Below are 26,649 nucleotides of genomic sequence, written 5' to 3'. Positions count from 1 at the left end.
TGTGGCCACCCTTTACTGCTGTGCTCTCAGGTCGTTTGTGCCTGTGTGTATTATTATGTGGTTGGGTGACCCTAGTTACTCCTCCGACAGAAGGTCTAGGGCACGCTGGGTGTTTGGACACCAGAGTTTTTGTATATATTTCCCATTTGAGTCCATAAGGAGTACAATCTGTGTCTTGTGTATGTCCTCAGTGGGTGTGGGGGGGTTGTCAGGGGGCTATCAGGGTGGCTGACAGGGTGGTGAGATCCCCTGGGCTTGGGGGTTCTATTCCTTTATCTGTGCCGCTGTGATTTCGACGCTATGGTCAGGGGTGGATTGTTCTGCTGTGGTGTCGAGACTTTTGTTGGGAGCTGAGGTGGGCTGTTCTGCTAGCTTCTCTGTGGGTAGTACTCTGTGCTGGGAGGTTGACTTTCCGCTTGGGGTTGCTCGTCTGTGGGGTTATATAATGAAGAGGTCTGGTCTGACCCGCTTGGCGTGGGGGTGTCATTCTCAAGGGAGAGCTTCTCCTGCTGAGCTAATTCTTTGATTAGGTGAAAGTCCAGCTGAAACTGTTTGGGGTTGCCCTGTACCATTACTGTTCCAGACTTATAGTGATTTATATTAGCTGACGCAGGGTCCTCCTTGTCTACTATCCTGAGTTTCCACCCATCGCTAACACCCCCATCTTAACAGAGAAGTAGTTTATTAATATAGCACTGTGCCATGCCAGGGGATTGTCTGTGTGGAAGATTAAGTTGCTTATGTTCCAATTTTTATAACAGTCAGCAAAAAGTCTCTCTTGATTTTCCATAAGGAGCTTCATTTTGTACTCTTTTCATGCCTTATCATTTTTTACATACACAGGCTACTGTAGTTTAATTACCTCTGAACAGCGTGAGGCAGCTTCAAAGCCCTCTGCATTTGGTTGGGGATAGCCTGTTTGATTCTCCTGCCATTGTTGGGCTAAAGGACTTTGACACCTCTCACTTGACACGTCAGTGCCAATTGAAGTTGTATCTCTTTGTCCTAGCAGCTTGGTAGCCTTAATTTAGCCTTATAAAGTAAAATGTATCATTATAATGCATTTTTCTTCTTGGCTTTTGAATATAATATATACAGTAGCTTCAGATTAAACATTACTCACTCAGTTCCAGGTTGGATGGTGTTTTCAGGTTTCTGTTCGTTTGTCAGAGCATTTGCTGTATAGCTTGGGAATAATAATCTTTGGTAGTTGAAAGCCTTCCAGGTAATTCTGTAATTCCGTCCAAAATCAGGTTGTAGGTTTTGAGTTTTGATTTGGAGTGAAGGTTATGTTGTGAAAGGTAGAATCCTGTATATAATCCTGTATAGATCCAGGTTTATCTAACTCTAAATGTTATATTTTCTTAAGAACATGCTGAAAAATGCAGGAGCTCATCTGACCCCTCTCTCTCTCTCTCTCTCTCTCTCTCTCTCTTCCTCTCTCTCTCTCTCTCTTCCACTACATCTCTCTCCTCGTCCCTGTCTGTCTCTCTCTCTCTTCCTATTTCACTCCATCTCTCTCCTCGTCCCTGTCTGTCTCTCTCTCTTCCTCTTTCACGCCATCTGTCTCATCGTTCCTGTCTGTCTCTCTCTCTTCCTCTTTCACTCCATCTCTCTCCTCGTCCCTGTCTGTCTCTCTCTCTTCCTCTCCATCTCTCTCCTCGTCCCTGTCTCTCTCTCTTCCTCTCTCTCCATCTCTCTCCTCGTCCCTGTCTCTCTCTCTTCCTCTTTCTCTCCATCTCTCTCCTCATCTCTGTCTGTCTCTCTCTCTCTTCCTCTTTCACTCCATCTCTCTCCTCGTCCCTGTCTGTCTCTCTCTCTTCCTCTTTCACTCCATCTCTCTCCTCGTCCCTGTCTGTCTCTCTCTCTCTCTTCCTCTTTCACTCCATCTCTCTCCTCGTCCCTGTCTGTCCCTCTCTCTCTCTCTTCCTCTTTCACTCCATCTCTCTCCTCGTCCCTGTCTGTCTCTCTCTCTCTCTCTTCCTCTTTCACTCCATCTCTCTCCTCGTCCCTGTCTCTCTCTCTCTTCCTCTTTCACTCCATCTCTGTCCTCGTCCCTGTCTCTCTCTCTCTTCCTCTTTCACTCCATCTCTCTCCTCATCCCTGTCTGTCTCTCTCTCTCTTCCTCTTTCACTCCATCTCTCTCATCGTCCCTGTCTGTCTCTCTCGCTCTTCCTCTTTCACTCCATCTCTGTCCTCGTCCCTGTCTCTCTCTCTCTCTCTTCCTCTTTCACTCCATCTCTCTCCTCATCCCTGTCTGTCCCTCTCTCTCTCTCTTCCTCTTTCACTCCATCTCTCTCCTCGTCCCTGTCTGTCCCTCTCTCTCTTCCTCTTTCACTCCATCTCTGTCCTCGTCCCTGTCTCTCTCTCTCTTCCTCTTTCACTCCATCTCTCTCCTCATCCCTGTCTGTCTCTCTCTTCCTCTTTCACTCCATCTCTCTCATCGTCCCTGTCTGTCTCTCTCGCTCTTCCTCTTTCACTCCATCTCTCTACTCGTCCCGGTCTGTCTCCCTGTGAAACTGTCTCTTTGATAATTAGTAAGTTGCTGGGTCCCCTCCAGAATCGTTCATGTCAGTGTACCCCAAAAATAACAACTTCTGTGTGATTGCAATTAGGCCCCGTGCCACTTCACTGACTAACGACTCCTTGAATCATTAGCAAGGAGATGAGATTACATTTTCTGGACTTTTATTAATGATTCTGAATGTGTCTTTCATCTTTATGATGTCTCTGACTGTAGTGTGTTTTGACTGTTGAATACATGTTGTTTCTCACCATTGGCCAGTTACGGAGCGGTCAACATTTACACAATTGCTACCCAGAGGGTGGGGGGGGGGGGGGGGGGGGGGGGTAGTCATTTCTGATTTAGTCCAGGGGAGTGTCATGTAATTTGTAATCGATTAAATGTCATATTGCTCAGTGTTTGAGATTGAGTTGCTTATTATATCTCTATGTGTGCCCGGTGCTGCCCCTCATCCCTGATTCTCTGCTGTTTGTGCAATATAAAGTGTGCCTAGTGTGGTCTCAATCAAATGATCCGTAATCTATACTATAGGCTATAGGCCTAGGCTATACGAAGAGCATAATCTGAGAAGCAAAAGGTTATATTTCTAAGAAAATGTACTTCCTTCCCAAGGACTTCTGCTGCTAGGATGGTGTATTTAAACTCGGCTACACTGCATTACAGACTGCAAATCATAGGATATCCCAATCATGAGCCGTGCCCTGCCCTTGTTGATGTAAACCCTTCTGTCCTGCATCACCAATGGCTATGCTGGCACTTCAGGAGGCAAGTCCAAAGTTCCTTCCAAAAATATTTTTTTATTTGTCCGAAGAATTATATATCTGTGCATGCGGACTAAGCCTACTCATATCCTGTTCAGTTTGAGAAGGACAGCGCGAAGATGAGAAGGGGAACCGGAGGTAAACTTGCAACTGCTATAATTGATATTAATGAACACAATATGTTTCGTTGCCCATAATAAAGCTATTTATTGGATTTATTGACATCACAATAAGGCATACTTGAGTAATTTACATAACTTACGAGGCGGCAGCTGTGAAGATGGACAGCGCATGGGTGCTGAAAGTAGGCTAATTCACAAAGGCCTTGTTCATTTAAACAGTATTTTAATTTGACAACAAGAGGGATTTGTGTTGGAGCCTATTTCTCCCTATTCAAGAAATAAGAAGGAGGCCTACCTGTTTGACAGAGGAAATTATAGTCTGCTGTCCATGGATTTGGTCAGCCAATTCCTTCAGTCACCAAGCACTCCTTAAAGATCTCAGTGTCAGTGGAAGACTTGGTGTGTTAAGTTAAAACCAGGGGATACAGTGCATTCGGGAAGTATTCCGACCCCTTGACTTTTTTTCCCATTTTGTTACGTTACAGCCTTATTCTAAAGTTTATGAAATTGTTTTTTATCCTCATCAATCTACACACAATGCCCCATAATGACAAAGCGAAAACAGGTTTTTTGAATTTTTTTGTAAATGTATTAAATATTAATATCAGAAATATATTATTTACATAAGTATTCAGACCCTTTGCTATGTGACTCGAAATTGAGCTGAGGTGCATCCTGTTTCCATTGATCATCCTTGAGATGTTTCTACAACTTGATTGGAGTCCACCTGTGGTAAATTCAATTGATTGGACATTATCTGGAAAGGCACACACCTGTTTATATCTGGTCCCACAGTTGACATTGCATGTCAGTGCAAAAACCATGCAACAAATCAGGCCTTTATGATAGAGAGCCACTTCTCAGTAAAAGACACGACAGCCTGAATGCCAAGCGTCACGTCTGAAGGAAACCTGGCACCATCCCTACGGTGAAGCAGGGTGGTGGCAGCATCATGCTGTGAGGATGTTTTTCAGTGTCAGGGACTGGGAGACTAGTCAGGAATGAGGGAAAGATGAACGGAGCAAAGTACAGAGAAATCCTTGCTGAAAACCTGCTCCAGAGCGCTCAGGACCTCAGACTGGGGTGAAGGTTAAACTTCCAACAGGACAACGACCCTAAGCACACAGCCAAGACAACGCAGAAGTGGCTTCGGGTGAAGCCTCTGAATGTCCTTGAGTGGCCCAGCCAGAGCCCGGACTTGAACTTGATCGAACATCTCTGGAGAGACCTGAAAATAGCTGTGCACTGACGCTACACCAAGATTTATAATCCAACCTGACAGAGCTTGAAAGGATCTGCAGAGAAGAATGGGAGAAACTCCAGAAATATAGGTGTGCCAAGCCCAGGAAGACTCTATGCTGTAATCGCTGCCAAAGGTGCTTTTACAAAGTACTGAGTAAAGGGTCTGAATACTTACGTAAATACAATATTTTATTTGTTTGTTTTTAATACATTTGCAAACATTTCGAAAAACCTGTTTTTGCTTTGGGGTATCGTGTTTAGATTGATGAGGGGCGAAAAAACAATTTAATACAGTTTAGAATAAGGTTGTAACGTAACAAAATGTGGAAAAAGTCAAGGAGTCTGAATACTTTCTGAATGCACTGTATGTGTATCGCTGTTGCTAGAACAACAAGATCAGTGTTACACTGCTACATAGTGTGTTTATACAGTAGCATATATGCTCATTTTAGATCCAACATGCTTGGGCCACCTGGCATAAGAGAAGTCAGCCTTGGATCTGCCATACTGTACCAGTCCTGATAAGTCCAACAGGAGTTACTATAGAAAGCAAACAGGACATCTGATAGAGAGAGCATATTGAAGCATGAATGGTCAAACACTGTCTCCCCTGAGGTGTGTATTGACACAGAATCATGCAGTTGTGATTAGAATGTGCAATATTGTGGTTTTGTATTGTGGTAGTGTGGACATGGGCAGGGTTGGGGAGTAATGGACTGCATAAGAATGACAAAAAACTGTAAATGTAATTACCTGCAAAAATATTTTTACTCAGATTACAGATCATTTTGAAAACCTAGATGATTAGGCCTACTTCTAGGATTACTTTTAAATTCATTAAGGATGTTTGTGTTGTAGTTTTTTTTACACCTTTCTGAACAAAGTCACAAGTTTTAGTTTGTTACGCCTGAGCAAGTCTAACCACATGGTCAGAGACCACTATGATGACCAACACATGAAATGCCTTTGATGTATCACGGGAAAAGAGCATGACTAGGCCACAGTCCGTGCTTTTTCTTACAATGGTGCGACTGCTGTCGGCATCCAAAGATTATCCAACCTGAATAAACGCTTGGAAGAGGGCTGCTTTCGCATCCCACTGGACCTGCGGGCCCGACAGAGATCATTGTGGTGCAGTCAGAATTTCAACGCTGCAGTTGGGAGGCAGCAGTCAGATCAGGCAACTTTGGGATGAAAATATTTTAGTTGTCCTACAGATTATTTGTATGTGCTAGCCTGGGCCTACCTATTGTATTAAAAGCACATATTTGTTGCATTATTCACACACTCAGAATTCGCTACTTCAAGTTAAGTAGACTACCTGTCCTCTCCTAGTTGGGCATGCTAGATCAAGCACGCCGAAAAGGCCTATAATGTGGTCTCAATTAAATAGACTCAGTGGTGATTTTAGCATGTAAATCTTGGTGTAGCAAAGCCACAACACTATACAATAGTAAGAATTGATGTCGACCTCAAGACATATGTTAGGGAACCTGTAGTAGTTTTACCACACGTCAATGTGTCTTACACCATGGTAATGGCGATATGTTTGAAGGGATCTATTTCATAGCTATGTTATCCACGGAGGAGCTAACCTCACGACGGAAGTACTCTATAAGCACTGAACCAGTTTTTTTTTTATATTAGTGGCATGTATGTTAACCATCAGAAGAGTGTTTTGGATATTCCCTTTCCCGTATTGGAATCTGAGTGACTACTAACTGCTCTGTCGCTGTTATCCATAGCAATTTGACTTGTGAGGTCTCTAACCTTCTTACTGATTGTGGCTGGACTGACTGTGATGGCATTGGTACTGGTACTCAAGGGGACCAGTTATCCTACCGATTTATTCAGAAATTATTCTGAAACTAAGACAAGGATATCTGTCTGCGATGTCACACAGTGTTACACCAGTGGGAATCATCGGGTCAGTTGCGGGACTGACTCCGTTGGTGTCATTGTAAGAGGTTTCAGTCCCCCACAATGCGGAAAATGTATCATCAGAAGCAGAGTAAACTCTGCACATTGATGCTTTTATTCCTGAGACGGCCGCAGTGCTTCCGGAAGTGTCCGAAGGACAAGAGAAGTTCATCTCAGCTACAGTATTGCATGACTCCAAGGAGGAGGGAAGTTGCTCATTCACAGAGATTGCTGGCTCGAAATCATGAAAATAATGGTCAATCAGGTTTGCTGATTGAATGTGACGAGATATCATAATATCTCCTTGGGTCGGATTCTGCACCAAGAGTGTTCGAAACGTATTTTTCTCAAGGGGTGCTGTCAACAGATACCCCTCATGGATGACTGCGTTGCAGCTGGAGAAGACAGTGTGGTCATTGGAGACGGCACTGTGACCATACTTGTTTTGTTTTCGAATCCATCAGTGAGAGTAAACGATCCATCAAGTCTGTTCCAAGTAGCAGGGGTTCAGATTTGGGGCTGGTAACATACACAGGGTGAACAAGCGATATGTCCTGGAAGTGTAGTTTCAGCATGAGTCTCAATGTGTCGAGGCAGTCCGAGTGAAACCTCGAAGTGTAGTGTCGCATCGTTCCGTTTTTAACCAACGTTTAGCTGGCTTCAAAGCCCTTTTGAGATCATTGAACAACGTATAAGAGATGAGCATCGTCAAGCCCGAATCACTTAGCGCATCACAGGTTAAGCAGTCCTCCAGGACTGTTTCCAAGTACGGGCTGTTTGGGTTGCGTTTTGTGGTCATATTCCCCACAAAGTGGAATGGTTGTTCGCAAAACAGATCGGCTTATCGGGTTTTGAGTGGGATTGGCTCTTGCGACGTTTTTGACCTTTTTCTTTGCAACCTTTGTATCAGAGTCGAAGAAGTTAATTGATCGTTTTAGGTCTTCAGCATTTGGACTAGAACATTATTGCTTGCTCCTGTTTGTAGATAACTTGTCATATGTATCTAGTTTGGTGTGGACTTCGTCATATTTAGTTTTGGCTAAATCGAGTTGTTCCTGCAGAATACGATTTTGTTGAAGAGTTTGTGCTCGTTCATCGTCATAATTTTTTTGAATTAACTGTTCGGTTTTCAAACACAGTTCCTTGGCTTGCAGAATGTTTTCCTTTTCTGCTTTTGCCATTAGTTTCCCGGTTCTCTCCACCTGTCCCTTCACATCAACTGGACCGATACTGGACCGATGCCAATCTCTGATGGTGATACACCAGGGTTAAACTGGAGAGAACCTTTACAAGGCCTGATTTTGGAGAGTGTTGGTCGCAATTTCTGCTGTTTTTCCCCTAATGGCAAAATTAGGGTTTGAATTGCTGCCGAGGTCAGCGATCAATCCTTTTATGGTGGAGGGTTCACTAATTAGCGGGGGACTGGGGACCACCCCTTCTGATAGCTTGCATATTATTAAAAAACTTTTAAAATGTTTTTAGTTTTAGTTTGGGTTGAGTCATTGGAAGCTGCAAAAACTATTTTGATCTATTTAAAGACGTTAATGAACCAGCAGTACTGGATCAGTCATGTGGGAGTTTGATGTGAATGAATTTGCAAAAGCTAATTTAATTGATTAATCAATGTTAATAATTAATCATACCTGTATAGGCTATCTGGGAATTAAACTTTAATTAACCTGAAAGCGTTGCTATATCTAGGTTTAATGTGGAAACATTTAAAATGTCTCATTGGTTGGAACAAATCCATTTGAATGTTATTCAAATGATCAACTTGAAAGGGTAGTCTGGCAATTTTAACATCCTTGTTAAATGGAAATGGCGATAACGATATCCAATCAGCTGAGATTGGCTGGATATCAGAAGAGTTAACCACTTGTTACAAATGTGAGATGACATTGGGCCTCAATGGAATTTAAATTTTAAAAATACACATATATATATATATATATATGTATATATGTATGTATATATATATTTTTTTTAAATACACACACACACATATATATATATACACACACACATACATACATATATATATATATATATATATATATATATATATATATATATATATATATATATATATATACACACATACATACATACATACATACATATATATATATATATATATATATTGTTGATTCTTTACCACCAGGAGTCACTTATAACTAAGGGCTGAAACCAAATGGGATTCCCACAAAGGCAGGACTTCCGTCAATACAGGATTAGTACTGTGGGAGTTGGCCTCAATGAGCTTGCAAAAGCTAATTTAATTGATTAATCAATGTTAATGATTAGTCATCCCTGTATAGGCTATCTGGGAATTTAAACTTGAATTAACCTGAAAGCGTTGCTGTATCTAGGTTAATGTGGAAAAGTTTCTTCTTTGGGCTTGGGGGAAGTATTTTGATGTCTGGATGACAAGCGTGCCCAAAGGAAACTGCGAAAGCAGACCATGTGATTATCTGAGGACAGCGCCCCGCATACAAACACATGAAAATCATTTTCAACCAGGCAGGTGGCGACACAAAAGTCAGAAATAACAATATAATAAATGCCTTACCTTTGAAGATCTTCTTCTTTTTGCAATCTCAAATGTCTCAGTGACACAATGAATGGTCGTTTTGTTCGATAAATTCCTTCTTTATATCCCCAAAATGTCAATTTATTTGTCGTGTTTGATTCAGAAATACACCGGTTCCAACTCGCCCGACATGACTACAAAGTATCTAATAAGTTACCTAGGTCCAAACATTTCAAACAACGTTCCTAATCCAAACTCAGGTATCCTAAAACGTAAATAATCAATAACATTTAAGGCAGGATAAAAATAACGTGAAGCGCGTTCCAGTTCACGCACACCAAACAGTAGAGTCCACCTGGAGTGACACTTTCAAAGAACAGCTATACTTCTTAATTTCTCAAAAGAAAAACATTGAACAATTTCTAAAGATTGTTGACATCTAGTGGAAGCCATAGGAACTGCAACCAGGTTCCTATTAAATAGGACTCCCCGTAGAAAACCATTGGGAAATACTATGACTTCATAAACAAAATTCCTGGATGGTTTGTCCTCGGGGCCAAATCAGTTCTGTTATACTCACAGACATTATTTTAACAGTTTTAGAAACTTTAGAGTGTTTTCTATCCAAATGTACAAATTATAGGAGTAACAGGCAGTTTACTTTGGGCACGCTTTTCATCCGGACGTGAAAATACTGCCCCCTATCCCTAAGAAGATATATGCATATAATTGGTCGATTTGGATAGAAAACACTCCAAAGTTTCCAAAACTGTTAAAATAATGTCAGTGAGTATAACAGAACTGATATGGCAGGCGAAAACCTGAGGAAAATCCATCCAGGAAGTGGGATTTTTTTATGTGGGTGGTTTTCAATTGAATTCCTATTGAGTATCTAATGGGTTAGGACCCAGATTGCAGTTGCTATGGCTTCCACTAGAGGTCAACAGTCTTTAGACATTGTTTCAGGCTAGTTTTCTGAAAAATGAAGAAGAATGAGACCTTTCTGTCAGTGGACTGAGGAAGCATGCAGTACTGGTTGCACGCGCCCTTCTTTGTTTTTCCTTTCTATTGAATACGCTATTGTACGGTTGAAATATTATCGATTATTTAGACAATTGACAACCTGAGGTTTAATTATAAACATCGTTTGACATGTTTCGAAGAACTTTACCAGTCATATTAGGATGTATTCGTCTGCATGTTTTGACCACCTTTGAGCCAGTGGATTACTGAACAAAACGCACCAACAAAACTGAGTTTTTGGGATATAAAGAGGGACTTTATCGAACAAAATTAACATTTATTGTGTAACTCTTGTGACTGCAACCAGATGAAGATCTTCAAAGGTAAGTGATTCATTTTATCGCTATTTCTGAGTTTCATGACTCCTCTACTTGGTTGGAAAATGTTTGTATGAGAGGCGCTGTCCTCAGATAATCGCATTGTATGCTTTTGCCGTAAAGCCTTTTTCAAATCTGGCACAGCGGCTGGATTAACAAGAAATCAATCTTTAAGCTGATGTATAACACTTGTATTTTTATGAATGTTTATTATGACTATTTCTGTATTTTGAATTTGGCGCTCTGCAATTTCACCAGAAGTTGTCGAGGTGGGTCGCTCTGCCTGCGCCAGAGAGGTTAACATGTTTCCTCTGTTGAAACAAATCAATTTGAATATTATCCAAATGATCACCCTGAAAAGGTAAGTTTTGGCAATTTTAACTTCCTAGACAATGATATCCAATCAGTTGAGATTGGCTGGAAATCATATGTGTACCCCGTTGTACCAGACGTGAGCATTCGGTTGCTGTCACATGTGACCCTGACCTGAAAGCTAAAATCAAACGGGAGTCCAAAGGAGGCGTAACTTCCGTTTCCTATGGCGCAGGCGTTGTCGCTATGTGAACAAAGGAAAAATGGCTGCTCTCCCTTTGTTAGCTTAGCATCTAGCTAAAGCTAACCCTACTTTGTACTGGAATCTCACTTCCGAGTAAAATAGGGTCCCCTTCAACAAGGGAAAGTGTTTACTAGTGATGTCTCACATTCAAACCATTTCAGTGTAATTTTTGCAATGTTTCCAGAATGCGCGGTAACAAAGAAATACACCGTTTTTCTACCCACACTACTGAAACGCAAGAGATGGAGAGATAATTACTCACTTCGGTCAGGCTAATATATCTACTCAAATTTCTCTAATTGGCCGGGCCATATGTCTCAGCTCAAGAAATGAATAATGACCAAGTCTACCCGCTTCTGAAACACGAGAGACAGAAATAGTAGTTCGTTTTGACCTATTTTTCTGAATACCTAAACCGGCCAGCCCATATATATGTCCTGGCTCGTATTATTCAGTAATTCACCCTTACATGCTGACTTTATCAGAGAAACAACAGCGGCGGCAACGTCTATGTATCTTGTTAAAATGGAAACACACACACCTCAACAATTCCTGCCTACAGTTCTAATGGTATATAACGTAATCTGGGTGGATAACGTAATCTGCTGCCCAATTTCATATAGGCTGAATTCAACATGAAGACCTCAGTCTATCTTTGATTCCTCACATGGGGCACCAATATGTTGTGATGTGACTATCATTAATGTGGTGACTGCTATTTATCGAATAATTACCCACTACGTTTAATTATTACTTGATTAAATTCATCATGTAACAATTATCTCATTAGGAATTTGGGGCACCACGGGAAAAGTTGTTTACTGAGTTACTATCTCCTGACTTAAACTCTAAAGATGATCTAAATATCTCTTAGATCAATAACAGTCAATTATGAATTATTTCCTCATTTGTCTCATTCTGAACATCGTTGACTTCGTAAAACTGCACGAACCTAACTAAGTGATGAGTCAGCAATGCACAAATTAGCTTAATTATTTATTTACTAACTAAATAATCACACAGAAATACATAAAACACACACACACGGTATAGGTTATTGATTACTGACATAATGCAATGAAACAGGTCCCTAATGGACTGACACAATATGACGGCTTGTTACACAATGGAAAAGGGGTGCAGAAAGATAAAGAGTGGGAGAGGCAAAGAGAGTGGACTTATCGTACATACATTTGGAAAATATTCCCACCGTAAATATCAATATTTAGCACCCTAACAACCGCTCATTTGGCTAAGAAATGCAACATATATTTACGCGTAGATGTCATCTCTGTTGAAACCACTCGATCCGTCTATGGGGAGTAGTTCGATGTAAGTCTCTGGTTGTCCAGCAGAGGTCACAATGCCCTTCTTAGTTTTATGCTTCTTTGTCTTGGAGTGTTCTTAGAATGGTTACCTCCAGGTGTACCACACGGTGGTGAGAGGGATCTGTTCTTCCCTCCCGTCTTTGGTCAATTGTCCTAGACTACTTCACATACCCAGCTGCAGACTGTTAATGTTTGATCTAGTATTCACCTTTTTCACTCGTTGAGAGTTTCAGAAGGTTTTACCACTTTCTGGACTTGTAGTTTTAACCATTTCAACATGTGGAACATGTCCTCACATTCTCTGGTCTATAGTTACATTCTCAGCGAGTCCTTTTAAGCACTCTGGCCTTGGAGGGTGTTCCGTCCTGTTGACACCAATTCTGTGCTCACATGGGCGTGGTTACTGACTGGGCCCATGTTTATATGAAAAGCCATTATCTCAACTAAAAAAAATCATATTTAATCATATAATTTTTACAACATTTAGATGTAAATCTGATATATACATTGTGGAAGCTCTTAAAGTTACAATGTTTCTGTTATAACATCTTCTGATAATTTTTTTGACATCACCATTTTTTATTTAACTAGGCAAGTCAGTTAAGAACAAATTCTTATTTACTATGACAGCCTACCTAGTCCAAAACAGGACAACATTTTCCATATTCCATCTCTCATAATTCCCAACATTCTTTATGTTAGAAATATTGTTTAAATGTCCATTGTTTGATGTTGAAGTTTTGGCAGCATAGTTTCTCTGTGTAACAAAGGATTTCCAGGCTTCCCATGCTACACACCATGAAAGAGAAAGTTCTCAAAAAACTTTACGACCGGCTGTTAAGTCATAAAACCGGCTCTGTGAGAGAGAGAGAGAGTCTGGCTATCTGTCAGCCATGGATCCTCCCCAAGGACAGAGAGTCATGACAGGGACGAAAAGTGGATAAGAGGCAATCCGTAATTTTGATTAAGACATTAATGAGCGAGCTAGGACGGACATAACGTTAGTCAATATAACTATTTGTTTAGCACTTTTGAAATGTACCTCGACAGAATTCAGTGTTATCCCTGTACACCAAGTCAGAACCATAAGATAAATAAAGGAGGCATATAAGCAGACAATGAAAGCTCTGACTATATTCGATGATTACATTTCTCTAAAACAGGTTATAGGCTACATGTGCACCACCAAGTCAGAACAGTAGGTGAAATTAAGAGGGGTAAATAGACCAAATTATTAGGGTGAGGCACATGGGCTACTAACATCTTACTACACAACTTACACTTAGTATTACTTTCTTAGCTACAGTATACATATCTTCCTGGCATATTACATTTTTTGAAGCAGCATACAGTGGTTCCTCCTTTAAGAGTTGTGAGCTTACACCGCGGGACTTAGAGGTACCCAGCGTCACGGCGTCATTGCTCCAGACCACCACAAGGAGGAGTTAGAGCACTCAGTATGCATTTGGGTCTCAAGGTTTTTATATGACCAATCATATCGAGTGGTTCCAATGATGAATTTGACATGAACCACCTGTCCCTGGTGACTTTCTTCAGCAAAGATGGCTGACAAAACATTACGAGGGAAGCAAATATAAGTAGTTATAACGTCATAACAAGTCACGCAAAAAAAAATACAATTGAGAGGAATATGTTAGTTAATATAGAGACAAATGATTGTGCATATTTTGTTGTCATGAAGTTAATTTACAAAAATCTCTATTTTTTCCCCCCAGTCATATCCAATACCAGGTGTAACAAACTCCATTCTTTGAATGATGCTGTGTCATACACTGCATGTATGTATTACAATTATACACAGTGTTTACCACTCCTTCTCCTGGGACATCAATGATTACACAATGTAACTATGCAATAGACTAGAAACATGATTTAAGTAAAGGCTGATTTGTAATTCATATATACAGAAGAAAAAACAGTACATCCTGCCAGCATGCTCACAAGCATGCTAAATGACGCGAGGAACGAGATGGAAGTAACAATCCAGGCTATTTGCTCTGAGACCGGCATAATAATGTAATGAAACAAGCAGGGAGCAGGTTTCAAACTCTCAACATTCTAGCCCGAAGACCAGCACGCTAATCGATGGTGCCCAAATGTATTAATTGGGGTTGGGGCCGATTGTGGCTAAAAACACTTTATCAATTTGAATCTTTAACATGTGGAAAGGGGAAAAAGTATTATTATTAGTTTTTAGCTTTTTATTAGCTTCTTCAAAATGCTTTAAATGCATTATTATCCAAATGTAAAGCATATACTGTACAGTACTGTACATCTTTATTCTTTCTTTGATAAAATAATGATAAAAATACTCTTTCAAAATGCTGAAGTTTATTTAGTTACGGATCCATAACAAATGACTTGTTCAAATATTCCATCATATTCATAAGATATGTGTTGACGGAATATAAGCAAGTGATGTCTGCTAAATACTCAAGTTAGATTTCCCCATAAATAAATCATTCTAAATAACAAACTGACTTTATCTACAAATTAGTGAGAATGTCTCACCCCATGTCCAAGAATGGCCTTTTTCTCACTCACTCTCGGTTAAATGAAAACGAAATCTCCAAAATATCTTACATTTTTAAACAAAGCTATTATTATTATTATTAATAATAATTCATTCATTTAGAATGATATGAAAGCCCATTAGGATCTGTGAGAATATCTAATGGAAAATGCCCCTTAGATATTAATTTAGAGTCCTCCAATCCTCTAAATGTATTTATTGGCGGAGAGTCACGTAATTTTTTTTTTTTTTTCCTTCGATATACTGTAGGCCTACCATAGGCGAAATGAGTCTCACTAGTGTTGAGTAATGTTCTGTTAAAAATGGTGTAGGTCATGTTTATTTAAAGAGCATAGAAAAGTTAGAAGGAAAAGCCTACAATTATTTTTGCACCGCTTCGCGCTGCTCTGAGGCAAGTACGGGGACTGGTCTTGATAAATAAATGAGATTTTTATTTTCACTTTATCTCATTTTGGGTATTGGTTAGACAAGAATTTTAAAATTAGGGTGCAGAAATGTTATGCTCTTAGTGCAGTCTTTCTCAAATAGTGGGGCGCGCCCCCCTGGGGGGGCTCGGAGCGATGCCGTGTGCCCCCTGGGAACATGCTTTTTTATACCGCAGGGAGTAGGGTTGTTTTGCACCGAACAAGAGCACATAGCACAGAACAGGAGATATGAATATTTAACAGGGATGAAAAGAAAGGCAGAGAGAGACGGAGATAATGAGACAAACGTAAGTCTCCCGAAAGCAAAGACGAAGCGTATGTAGCGCTTGGCTTCACTGTGACTACGGAAGGAGACGAGGAAAGACCGGTATGTTTACTGTGTCTAAAAATGTTGGCAGCGGACAGCATGAAGCCAAATAAATGAAGGCGTCACTTAAAGACATTACACCCCAATCAAGCCGCTTGAGTTTTTTCAGCGAAAACGTGCCGAATATTGCCAACAATCGTCCCGCTTTGTGAATGCTACTTCAGTAAGCCAGCGAGCACTGTTAGCATCATATAAGGTGGCATACCAAATTGCTCAGTGCAACAAAAACACTCCATAGCAGAGGAGCTGATACTGCCTGCAGCATTAGATATGGTCTCTGTCATGCTGGATGACGCAAGTGCTGCAAAAATAAAAACTATCCCTCTGTCCAATGACACTGTCGCCAGACGTATAAATGATATTGCTAACGATCTTAAAGAACAGCTGGTAGATAAACTCAAAGACAAACGTTTTGCCTTACAGTTCGATGAAGCAACTGACAGTTTATCGCTTATGTACGTTTTGACATGACAAACTTCTGTGTGAGGATCTACTGTTTTGTAAATATGTCAGAGACAGAGCCACAGCTGAAGAGCTATTCAAAATGCTGGACTGCTTCCTGACTGAGAATGGGCTAAAGTGGGAGAACTGCATTGGTGTTTGCAGTGATGGTGCACAGACCATGGCAGGGATGAGAAAAGGACTTCGGGCACTCATCAAGAAGGCCTCACTTAATGCTGAGTGGACACACTGTGTTATACACAGAGAAGCACTGGCATCAAGGCACATTTCCTCTGAATTAAGTGAGGTTATGACTGACATTGTAGGTGTAGTCAATTTTATAAAGACCAGACCACTAAAAACAAGAGTCTTCTCTGCTATCTGTGAAGAGATGGGAGCTGAACATCAAGCTGTGTTGTTTCACAGTGAAGCAAGGTGGCTGTCACGAGGAAAAGTTTTGTCCCGAGTTTTTGAGCTCAGAGAGCAGATAAGAATGTTTTCGGATAGATAAACACCTCCCTCAGGTCACAGACAAGATCAGCTCTTTCACTCGAAAGCTTGCAATGTGGGGCAAGCGATTTGATGAAGGAAATACTGATTAATTCGAGAACCTGCATGAATTTGTTGACACTACTGACTATGATGCCACCTCAGTGATTCCATATATTAAGGAGCATATTTCATCACTGATGGGATTCTTTAAAAAGTACTTCCCTGAAAACAGTTCCCAATATGACTGGGTGAGAGATCCTTTCAATGCACCAGCTCCAACTGGTTTCAGCTCTGCAGAGGAGGACCAGTTCATTGATATGATGTCTGACTCCACATTTAGACTGAGGTTCACATCACAGACACTGAGTGAATTCTGAGTGTAGAGAGGCAGTATCCACTCTTAGGGCAGAGGGCCATGGGCATTCTTCTTCCTTTTGCAACATCTTATCTTTGTGAGACTGGGTTCTCTGCTGTTGCTGCACTGAAGACCAAGTACAGGTCCCAGCTTCAAACCCCGCTTCGAAAAAGCTGTGCTCTGCAAAACATGCTCATTGTAGCCATTAATCTTGACTTCCTCATTTTGATTTTTAAAAATCCGCACAAATAGTTTTATTCATTTTATAGGTCAAAGTGTTTCATATATTGTGCTCCTGAGTTAATGTTGCTGATCAATTTATTTGATTATTATTTATTGATTATATTTTATTTTATTTTTCAGTATCAAATGGTAAAAAAAAATTACAGTTTAAATAACGATTTTTTTAAAATTTAATTTCAGGCAAATTGATGCACTTTAAGTTTTTTCTGTTACAGACTAAAAAACAATGTTAATAAAGTTATTATTTGTTGTAAGTTGATCTATATTTCTTTCGTTTTCTTTAATTTTAATAAGGAAATAATGTTATGCAAAGGTGTACTTATAACAATTTTATAGACAGATGATACTATTTACAGTCGTGGCGGAGAGTTGGGGGGCGCGAAATGTTTACTTCTTCCTAGGAGGGGGGGGGGGGGCGTAACAGAAAATAATTGAGAAGCACTGTCTTAGTGTAACCTTTATTTAACTAGGCAAGTCCGTTAAGAACAAATTCTTATTTACAAGGACAGCCTACTCCTTTCTTGCGCCCTGCGGGGATTCTTTAGCTAAATAGCCCAGTACTATACTGCCAATCGTCACGTTGCACAGCACCATATTTTCCATTGCAGCAAATACCAGTAAAAAAATTGGACACGCCTACTCATTCCAGGATTTTTCTATATTTGTACTATTTTCTACATTGTAGAATAACAGTCAAGGCATCACAACTATGAAATAACACATATGGAATCAGTTAAGAACAAATTCTTATTTAAGGACAGCCTACTCCTTCCACCCCAACGGGGATTTGAACCCCGGTCTCCCGCATTCTGTAGTACACAAATGGCCTGCTCTCCCTTATGTAAGGAATTAGGCACTTTCCCATGTTTACTACAGTAGGTATTGTAGACTGCACAGTAGCCTAATGAACAAATAAACACATTTTGTTCATAAAATATTGATTAAAAAAATTGTCTTTCCAAATGCAAATGTTGATTTAGTTATGGATCCATAACAAATTACTATGGGAATAAATATCACTGATTTACAGAAATATTGGAACAAAGTTGTCTAATGAAGGCAAACAATTTAGAATCCTCCAATCCTGTAGGCTACTCCCGACCGTCACGTTGTACATCACCATATTTTCCATTCCATCCTAATGGAGTGTTTTGTTTTTCGTTTAGAAACACCATAATATTAATCAAATTAATTAAGCCAACTTTCTTTAAATCAATTCCATATACTATGTTATTACAAAAAAAGGTTTTAAATTCTCTGGTAATGCCAATACAGAATACTATCAAATGCTTCTCAAAGATGACCTCTGGTGGTTAAACTAGCAATAACTTGCAGTAACAAAAAAAACGTCTGACAATTAAATGACGTGCCACAGAACACCGCGGCAGCACGCAAGGTGTGCCGCAGTATGACAACTTTTAAAGGAGGAACCACTGTACAATACATTTTTGGACTTATCTTGTTATGCTGTGCTCACTTGAACAGGAAGGTGACACGGCGGTCCTTCATGGGCAAATTTTGTCATCACATCAATCTCTGGCATTCTCTGGATTTATCGTGCTTTCAAAACAACTGGAGGCCGGATTTACAATTCCAAGTTGGACGACCATTCAAAACGTATTTTCCCAATCAGACCTTGTTTATTCCCAACTTCCCAGTTGTCTTGAACTCACTAAAGTCAAGTTTTTGCAGTTCCGAGTTAACAGTCGTTTTGAGCGCAGCACAAATCATGCTTCATTGACAGCATGCCCTGTGGCTGCACATTTCATGGAGGCTCGTCACAACATTAGCTCTTTGAGATACATTGGCATCACACATGTTAAGAATCCTAGGCGGGGCAGAGATACTGATAATCTATTATTGAGAGGAGAATTGTATTGGATTCACCGTTCGTGTACCATGTCTCCTAGAGGTCTGAATCAAGAGTTTGATATCAAACCATTTCTTACCTGAATATGTTACTTCACTTTGATTTGTCTTGCCTTCCAGGTTACCCACTTGGTCATTTTGTAAATATATATTATGTTCTGTAACTATTACATGCACCCATCTCATTGTTATTTCATTATTAGAGATATCCAAGAGTATCTTGCGCTCACCATGAGTCATGTCTGTAATGGTCATGTGAGGTGAAATGTGTATATTTTGGAATGTGAACACTCAGTGTGTTTGACAAGACGAAAATCCATTTTGGATGGAAACGTTGTCAATAAAGTGGTAGATTGGGAGCTTTAACAGTGTGCAGGCCTTCTTGTTCTATACCAGTATTCTTTATTAGCCCAGCACCTATGTTTTTAAGGATGTGCGTATGACCACAAACTTTTCTATAGACAATGTTGAATGTTTATCATTTTAAATTTGGAAAAGAGCTCCTTAATCCCAGATTTGGGACCAGGCAGCCACTGTCACTGATTCCTTCCAAGCCACTCATTGAATTTGTGATTTCCAACTTGTTGTTTATGTCCAAAGGCCGATTAGCACCGATACATTTTATCTATAATTTCTCCATTATTTATCTTCATATGACAAAGATTAAAAAGGATTTGCCAGTAGATTGTCGACTTGATTCATGATGATGAGTGATAGTTAAGATTTTGAAAGTATGATGTTAACATGATCAGTCCAATCAAAGCTACTGTACATATAACGTGATTTGACTTAATTTTATCTGTGACCAATGACCTTGAGCCTTCTTGGAGGGGCACTTCTAATGTAACTTTATGGCAGCACCAAAAAGGCTAGAATTTTCAAGGTCTCCTCTTAGACTTTGTGGTGACGTAGTGTTCCCATGAGTGACAGAAAAAAACGACAGAACACAAGCCAGTATTTTCTGCTGGCTTGCCCCAAAACCACAGAAAGTACTGAGCTAGGCTGAAACACCTGCATTTTGGAGTTGCCTTACTCAAGAAAACAATAAAAAGACCATGTTTGTATGCGGCTTTATTAACGCAATGATATATATTATTTTTTACATTGTTTGCAAACTGATATGTGACACATATTAAAGCCAAAATAACATGCAAAACAGGCAAGCCCCCCACCTCAAAAAAAAGTGGGGCCTGAATGAGGGTTGCCACTGAATAGACTAGGCTGCCTATGCATGTGCGGAGAAGCATGGGGCATTTATCTTTCCAAGGGAATGTACTTCCTAAATAATTAGGCTATTTCTACATTGCCTAGAATAAATAAATATCGATCACCCATATTTGTCTCCGTCTGAAAAACGTCCCACTCCTAAGAGCCAATTTATGCATGATCTGAAAATGTGGTCGAAGTCGCCTTATGGATGGTGTGATGCAACTACAGTGCCTCTGGAGACATGCAGAGGCCAAATTGAGCTCCATGCCGCATAGCTGTGCACATCTCAAATGTTGTAATGCAGAGTACTCGGTATAGCTCTACGTTGACATGATTTGTTGTTGGTAGGTGAGGGCAGGAGGTCCCTATATAAACACAGAACTCACTTCCTTGACAACTTCCTTCACAACAGCTCTGCGCTGCTCGGCAAAGTGCAATAAGTATGAATGCCCTGACTTCTGACTTCGGTAGGCTATAAAAGATAGCTCAAGAGAATAAGTCTCTTCAACTCAGCTGTCTCCAAACTATGTCTAGCCCATTTGCTGATATAGCGCAGTAATACCTATATAATGATCCACGTGAGAATCTGTCAAAATTGCTACAACCAAGGCTGGCAAGTGAGCTGCGTCATCCCATGAGCTACAATAACAATGTGGGACTGCGGTTGGGTTTCTTGACCAGTTCTTGCGGATGGGATTCGTGCAGAAAGCCAGCGGATGTGGGCTGATACTGCTGCGGTTGGGGACAGGATGAATAAATGAGTCCTGCACAGACCTCTACCTGGAGGTAAGGATGACAGCAGTGGTGCAGCCTAAAAGGGCGATACCGATATCACTTATTATTAATATCTAGGCTACATAGCGCATTGATGTGAATCACACTGCTGCTCTCTCATTTAGCTATTTAGACTTTTATGGATTGTGGTTGGTGTGGATGACTGTTCACAGATGTATATGTGTATTTTAACCCAATAATGGTTGAATTGAAGAAGTTTAAGCTACCTATTATAATTGGTTTTGCGACCAAGGGTGTATTCATTACGGAAACCGTGTACCGTTTAAGAACCAAATGGAAGCAAACAGAGCAAACGTTTTGTTCAGTTTAAGAAACGTTTTGCAACAGAATCGGTATAATGAGTATGCCCCAGGCCAGTGGACAACCAGGGAAAAATGTGCTTTTGCAACAGCTGCAGAGTGCGGATCCCAGTCTATGGAATAAAAGTACCTCCCTTCTAACCTCCTCTGTGTTATTGTGCTCCATACTGTCAAAACGAGTTTCATTTAAGAAGACCACAAGTGGGGCTTTTATTGGTCAATCTAATTCATGCAGATTTTTTTTTTTAAAGTCCATAGGCCTAACGACATGTGCTCAAACACACACACTTTACATAGACTTAAACAGCTTCAAATGATCAGTGTCACCAACAGAAACACAAACAATAGTCCAAAATGCAGCATATGGAATACATTTTTTACATGCAAATAGCACTTTTGGGTAGTGCTCAGTGCAGGATATCCCGAGAGCAGCATTTTTCAACTAGAAGCAATGAACCCAATCAGTCCTCCATGACAACAAAATCATAAACAACAGAGTAGGATAATTAGTCCTTAGTTTTTATACTCAAGTAAAACTAATTTATTAATCTATATTTCCATATTTCCGAGTACTATTCTTTCAGATCAAGGGGTATTACATTAATTGAAATGACTGGATATCTGACAGACTGTTTTTTTTCCTTATATAAAGATATATCATAATTGTATTATTATCTGTAGTAGGAAGCAATGGGTTAGAATAATCCTACAAAACCAGCCCACAAAGTAAAATGCAACATCCATTTATGGCCAGCTATGTAAATTCTAACATTGATCTATTCTGCAATAGATGTCGTTCAATAATTGTTCAGTAATATTAATTTTTGTCTGCTTCTAATGCTTCTTATTAAGCAGATTGACGTTTTTTTGGGATGAGTCTTGTCCTTGAGGGAGAACTGATGATTTCCACTAGATGGGCCAACTTCAAAGTCAAAATTGAAAACCCCCAAAATATTTTTGGTCTTAATTTAAGGTTAGGTTTAGGTTTAAAATCTGATTTTATGACTTTGTGACTGTACCAGCAACTAACCTGCGCCTCTTAAGGGGAACGTAATCTGATTACGTTACTGAGATTGAGTAATCCAAACGTTACTGATTACAATTTTGGACAGATAACTAATAACTGTAATGGATTACATTTAGAAAGTAACCAACCCAACCCTGGACATAGCCTACCACCATATGTTCCATTGCTCACCTATCCTTTCTTAATGATTTCATAACTGGTTCAGTGTTAGCGATCTAACGACAGTAGCTGGTGTGTGGCATTATGATATTATGACTTTGTCCTTCTGGCTAACACAACAAGGGAGACCTGACAAGTTCATGAAACTCTAAGGGAGATATGAAGAAAGAGACAAGGGAGAGGAGGGAGAGATAGAGGAGAGAGAGAGGGAGGGAAAAGAGAGGAGAAAGAGAAGGGAGAGAAGGGGAAAGGGAGAAGAGAGCAAGAGAACAGAGAGATGGAGAGGAAAGAGGAAGAGATGGAGGTTTGCCCTGGTTGCAGAACTACTGTGGGGAAACCAGGAACACGCCACAAGCAGGGAAAATAAAGCACACTGAAATCCCACATTCCTGTCAGCTCTGTACCAGCTCTGTCATGAGACACTGCACTGTTTAACATTCTGTAAAACCTCAATCCCAACCCACAGGACTTCCCATAGTCCTTTCCTCAAGCTTTCTTTGTTTTATTGATCAGTTGTAAATTACATAATATATGCATGAGAACCTGCCATGTTTAATTCAGCTAAGATACCTCATTTCTACCAGCATGTCACATGTGCAACCAGAGGGCAAAAAAAACTCTAGGCCATTTTTACTCCAGACACAGAGACGCATACAAAGCTCTCCCTCGCCCTCCATTTAGTAAATCCTGCTTACAAGCAAAAACTAAAGCAGAAAGTACCAGTGACTTGCTCAATACAGAAGTTGTCAGATGATGTGGATGCTACTCTACAGGACTGTTTTGCTAGCACAGACTGGAATATGTTCCGGGATTCATCCAATGGCATTGAGGAGTATGCCACCTCAGTCACCTGCTTGATCAAGAAGTGCATCGATGACATCACCCCCACAGTGACCGTGTGTACAAATCTCAACCAGAAGCCATGAATTACAGGTAACACCCGCACTGAGCTAAAGGCTACAGCTGCCGCTTTCAAGGAGTGGGACACTAATCCGGATGCTTATAAGAAATCCCGCTATGCCCTCAGACATCATCAAACAGGCGAAGCCTCAATACAGGACTAAGATTGAATCCTACTACATCGGCTCTGACGCTGGTCGGATGTTGCAGGGCTTGAAAACTATTACAGACTACAAAGGGAAACCCAGATGCGAGCGGCCCATTAACACAAACCTACCAGACGAGCTAAATGCCTTTTATCCTCGCTTCGAGTCAAGCAACACTGAAGCATGCATGAGAGCACCAGCTGTTCCGGATGAGTTTGTGATCACGCTCTCCATACCCGATGTGAGCAAGACCTTTAAACAGTTCAACATTCACAAGGTTGCAGGGCCAGACGGATTACCAGGATGTGTACTTCGAGCATGCGCTGACAAACTGGCAAGTGTCTTCCACCTCTCCCTGACTGAGTCTGTAATACCTACATGTTTCAAGCAGACCACCATAGTCCCTGTGCCCAAGAAAGCAAAGGTAACCTGCCTAAAAGACTACCGCCCTGTAGCACTCATGTTGGTAGCCATGAAGTGGCTTGAAAGGCAGGTCATGTCTCACATCAACACCATCATCCTGGGAAACCCTAAACCCTCTTACCGTGTTTCCCAGAGTACACTATGTTCTACATACGAGCTTGACAAGACTCATAATGAAGGGGAGGGTTTTGAATACGGGAGCTGAGCAGAGGACCAATAAAGTTATTAAATCTCTTAAAGCAAATCAAATTGCTTTGAAGTCTGTGTTGAAAGGTCGCTGAGATGAGAGAGTATTTCCCTGTGAATAGGAGTAAACTGGTAGCTATGGGGGCTTTGGGAGTTCAGGTCTTGCAGACAGCAAAGCCGGGTCTCAGCCATAGTAATATAAAGGCAATTAGAAAAGCAACTGGACACAGAGACACTTTACCTCTCAGTACTAATAAGATAAAGAGTATGTCAGAAAATTCCATAAGCAGGATACTCTGCTCTTAAATGTTATGTCCCTTTCGGGTGATGATGCCATTAGCCTTGCTAAGGACCCAATAAAGGGACCAATCTTCAACACTGCTGTTACACAGACATGACAGTTTGTCAGTAACTTACTAAACAATCTACTAACCTTAAGCCTAGTGTGGCTACACAGAGAAGAGTCATCATACAAAATCACTGTTTAGAGATTCTCCTGTACTTTGTGTACTTTTTAGCAAGCAGTTCTGAAAATAGTCACGAGTCACTCACGAGCCAAAAGTGGTCCCTGAAAATTGCATCACATATGTGCAGATATGTGCACCACGTCATTGCTTTCGCCCTCGCTCTGCTGTGTGTGCAGCTGTCACTCAAATGGTGAGGGGCTGAAGCACACTGGCTAGAACTGTAATTGCTAGGGGGCTGGCCCAAGTGGGGGAAAATGTAGGGAAAATGGCTCCACACATCTTCCATAAAACATTTGCTTTCAAACTAGGGATTCCGTGGCTAATTGAGGTAAGACAGTAATTCTGCTCATAGATTATGCATGTATGAACTACACATTGACATATCCAGCCAAAAGCGTGAGTAAAAAAAAAAAAAAAGATATACTAGTCATCAAAGTTCCGGAAACTGTTTTTACAAAGCATCTGATTCACAATGACACGTCTTTGTTTTAATCCAAGCTTGTTGTACACATTCAAAATTTGCAGGGGGGGGGGGGGGGGGGGGGGGTACACCTTTCCTGCCCAGTATCAACCATTCATAGGGATAATAGTGGTTGGTGGATCATTTGTCCAGATCTGCAATAGGCTGACTAGCAATCATACCACGCCCCCCTAATCAGCATTTGCACAGTATGTTGTCTCACACACATCAGTCATTTTTAATCATCTCTTTTTCATATTCACTTTCTATTCATGGCAAATTCGATTATTTTATATTATTTTGATAACTTACAGCGATTTGGCACAATGCAAAAGTAAGGATTTGAAGGGCGATTGTAGAAATATGTTGGTTCTGACTGTTAGAGACAGGAACAGGGACAGGGCAGGGACAGCAGCAAGGATAGGGACAGGTGCAGGTACAGGGGATGTTGGATCCAGACAGTGTTTATGAGGTGAGTATAGAGTGCACAGACATTATCTATAAAGCACAGAGATGATAGCATCATCCTAGCATTAGCCTATCTATCAACCAATCGGTGACTGACTGTCAAAAGTCCACTTCAGGAGCTGTGCCAAAGTATCCCAACTCACTGCACAGGAAATTACCTCATGTGCCCAGGAAGTCCTTCAAACCAATCAGACACCATCTGTCCTTCATGGCTAACAGCTTGTGATTCTCCATCTAGATTGGATTTGCAGATAAAGGGTAATGAAAGCAGACACTCCATTTTTAAACAAGTCCTCCTGCAGGTTATAATCAGTGTAGTTCTGTAAATCCTCATCTTGTAGTCTGTGTCCTTTCCTATATCCTGTGGCGGTAGCTCAGTGTCAACTCCCAACAGAGTGACAGTAACATAGATGGTCTATAATGTTGTCCTTGATACAGGCTTTGATAGTCCTCCCAGTCCCTTGCCTGGTCCATGATGTCTGTTCTGTAGTAGCAGCAGCGTTATGTATACCTGTCTTCGTCCTGGGTGGAGGGTGAAGGGGGCCTCCTCTAGACCTCTTCTCCCCTGGCTGGGGGCCTGGAGCATGGGGTTGGCCTGGGTTACACAATGCCTTCGCTGCGTTTGCTCCTCCACACCACTAGGGCAGTCATGAGCAGCGTGACAAGGATGGGCACCACAATGAATGGTCCAAGGATATGGTTGGGCGGATCACGCAGCTGCCGTCCCGACAGGGAGCAGTCGTGGAAGTAGTGCTTGTGGATGCGGATGAAGAACTCGTCCACCTGCCGGTTGGGCCAGAAACAGTCCATCTTCAGGGCAATCAGGTAGGTGCAGTTGGTGAGCTCACCATAAGGTCTGTAGGGAGAGACAAAGAGAGAGAGGGAGGTCAAATCAAGCGAATGCTTGGTTCATAGTGTTGGGCGGCAGGTAGCCTAGCAGTTAAGAGCATTGGACCGGTAACCGAAAGGTTGCTGGTTTGAATCCCAGAGCCGACTAGGTGAAACATATTTCAATGTGCCCTTGAGCAAGGCACTTAACCC

The 26,649-nt window shown here is 40.9% G+C and overlaps 1 protein-coding gene across 1 annotated transcript in view; it reads right to left on the bottom strand.

Annotated features, from left to right (window-relative positions):
- Window positions 1-20,125: 20,125 nt before the first annotated feature.
- LOC110520210 (receptor activity-modifying protein 1) overlaps window positions 20,126-26,649 on the bottom strand; it is a 73,571-nt gene continuing 67,047 nt past the window's right edge. The window contains exon 3 of the mRNA XM_021597373.3: window positions 20,126-26,464. Coding sequence (XP_021453048.1) covers window positions 26,209-26,464 — 256 coding nt within the window. The 3' untranslated portion in view covers window positions 20,126-26,208. The remainder of the gene's footprint in view (window positions 26,465-26,649) is intronic.

Source organism: Oncorhynchus mykiss, chromosome 3 (assembly GCF_057628025.1).
Source record: "Oncorhynchus mykiss isolate SJ-2025 chromosome 3, ASM5762802v1, whole genome shotgun sequence".
In the NCBI taxonomy this organism is placed as follows: domain Eukaryota; kingdom Metazoa; phylum Chordata; class Actinopteri; order Salmoniformes; family Salmonidae; genus Oncorhynchus; species Oncorhynchus mykiss.
This window is presented reverse-complemented; position numbering and strand designations above follow the sequence as displayed.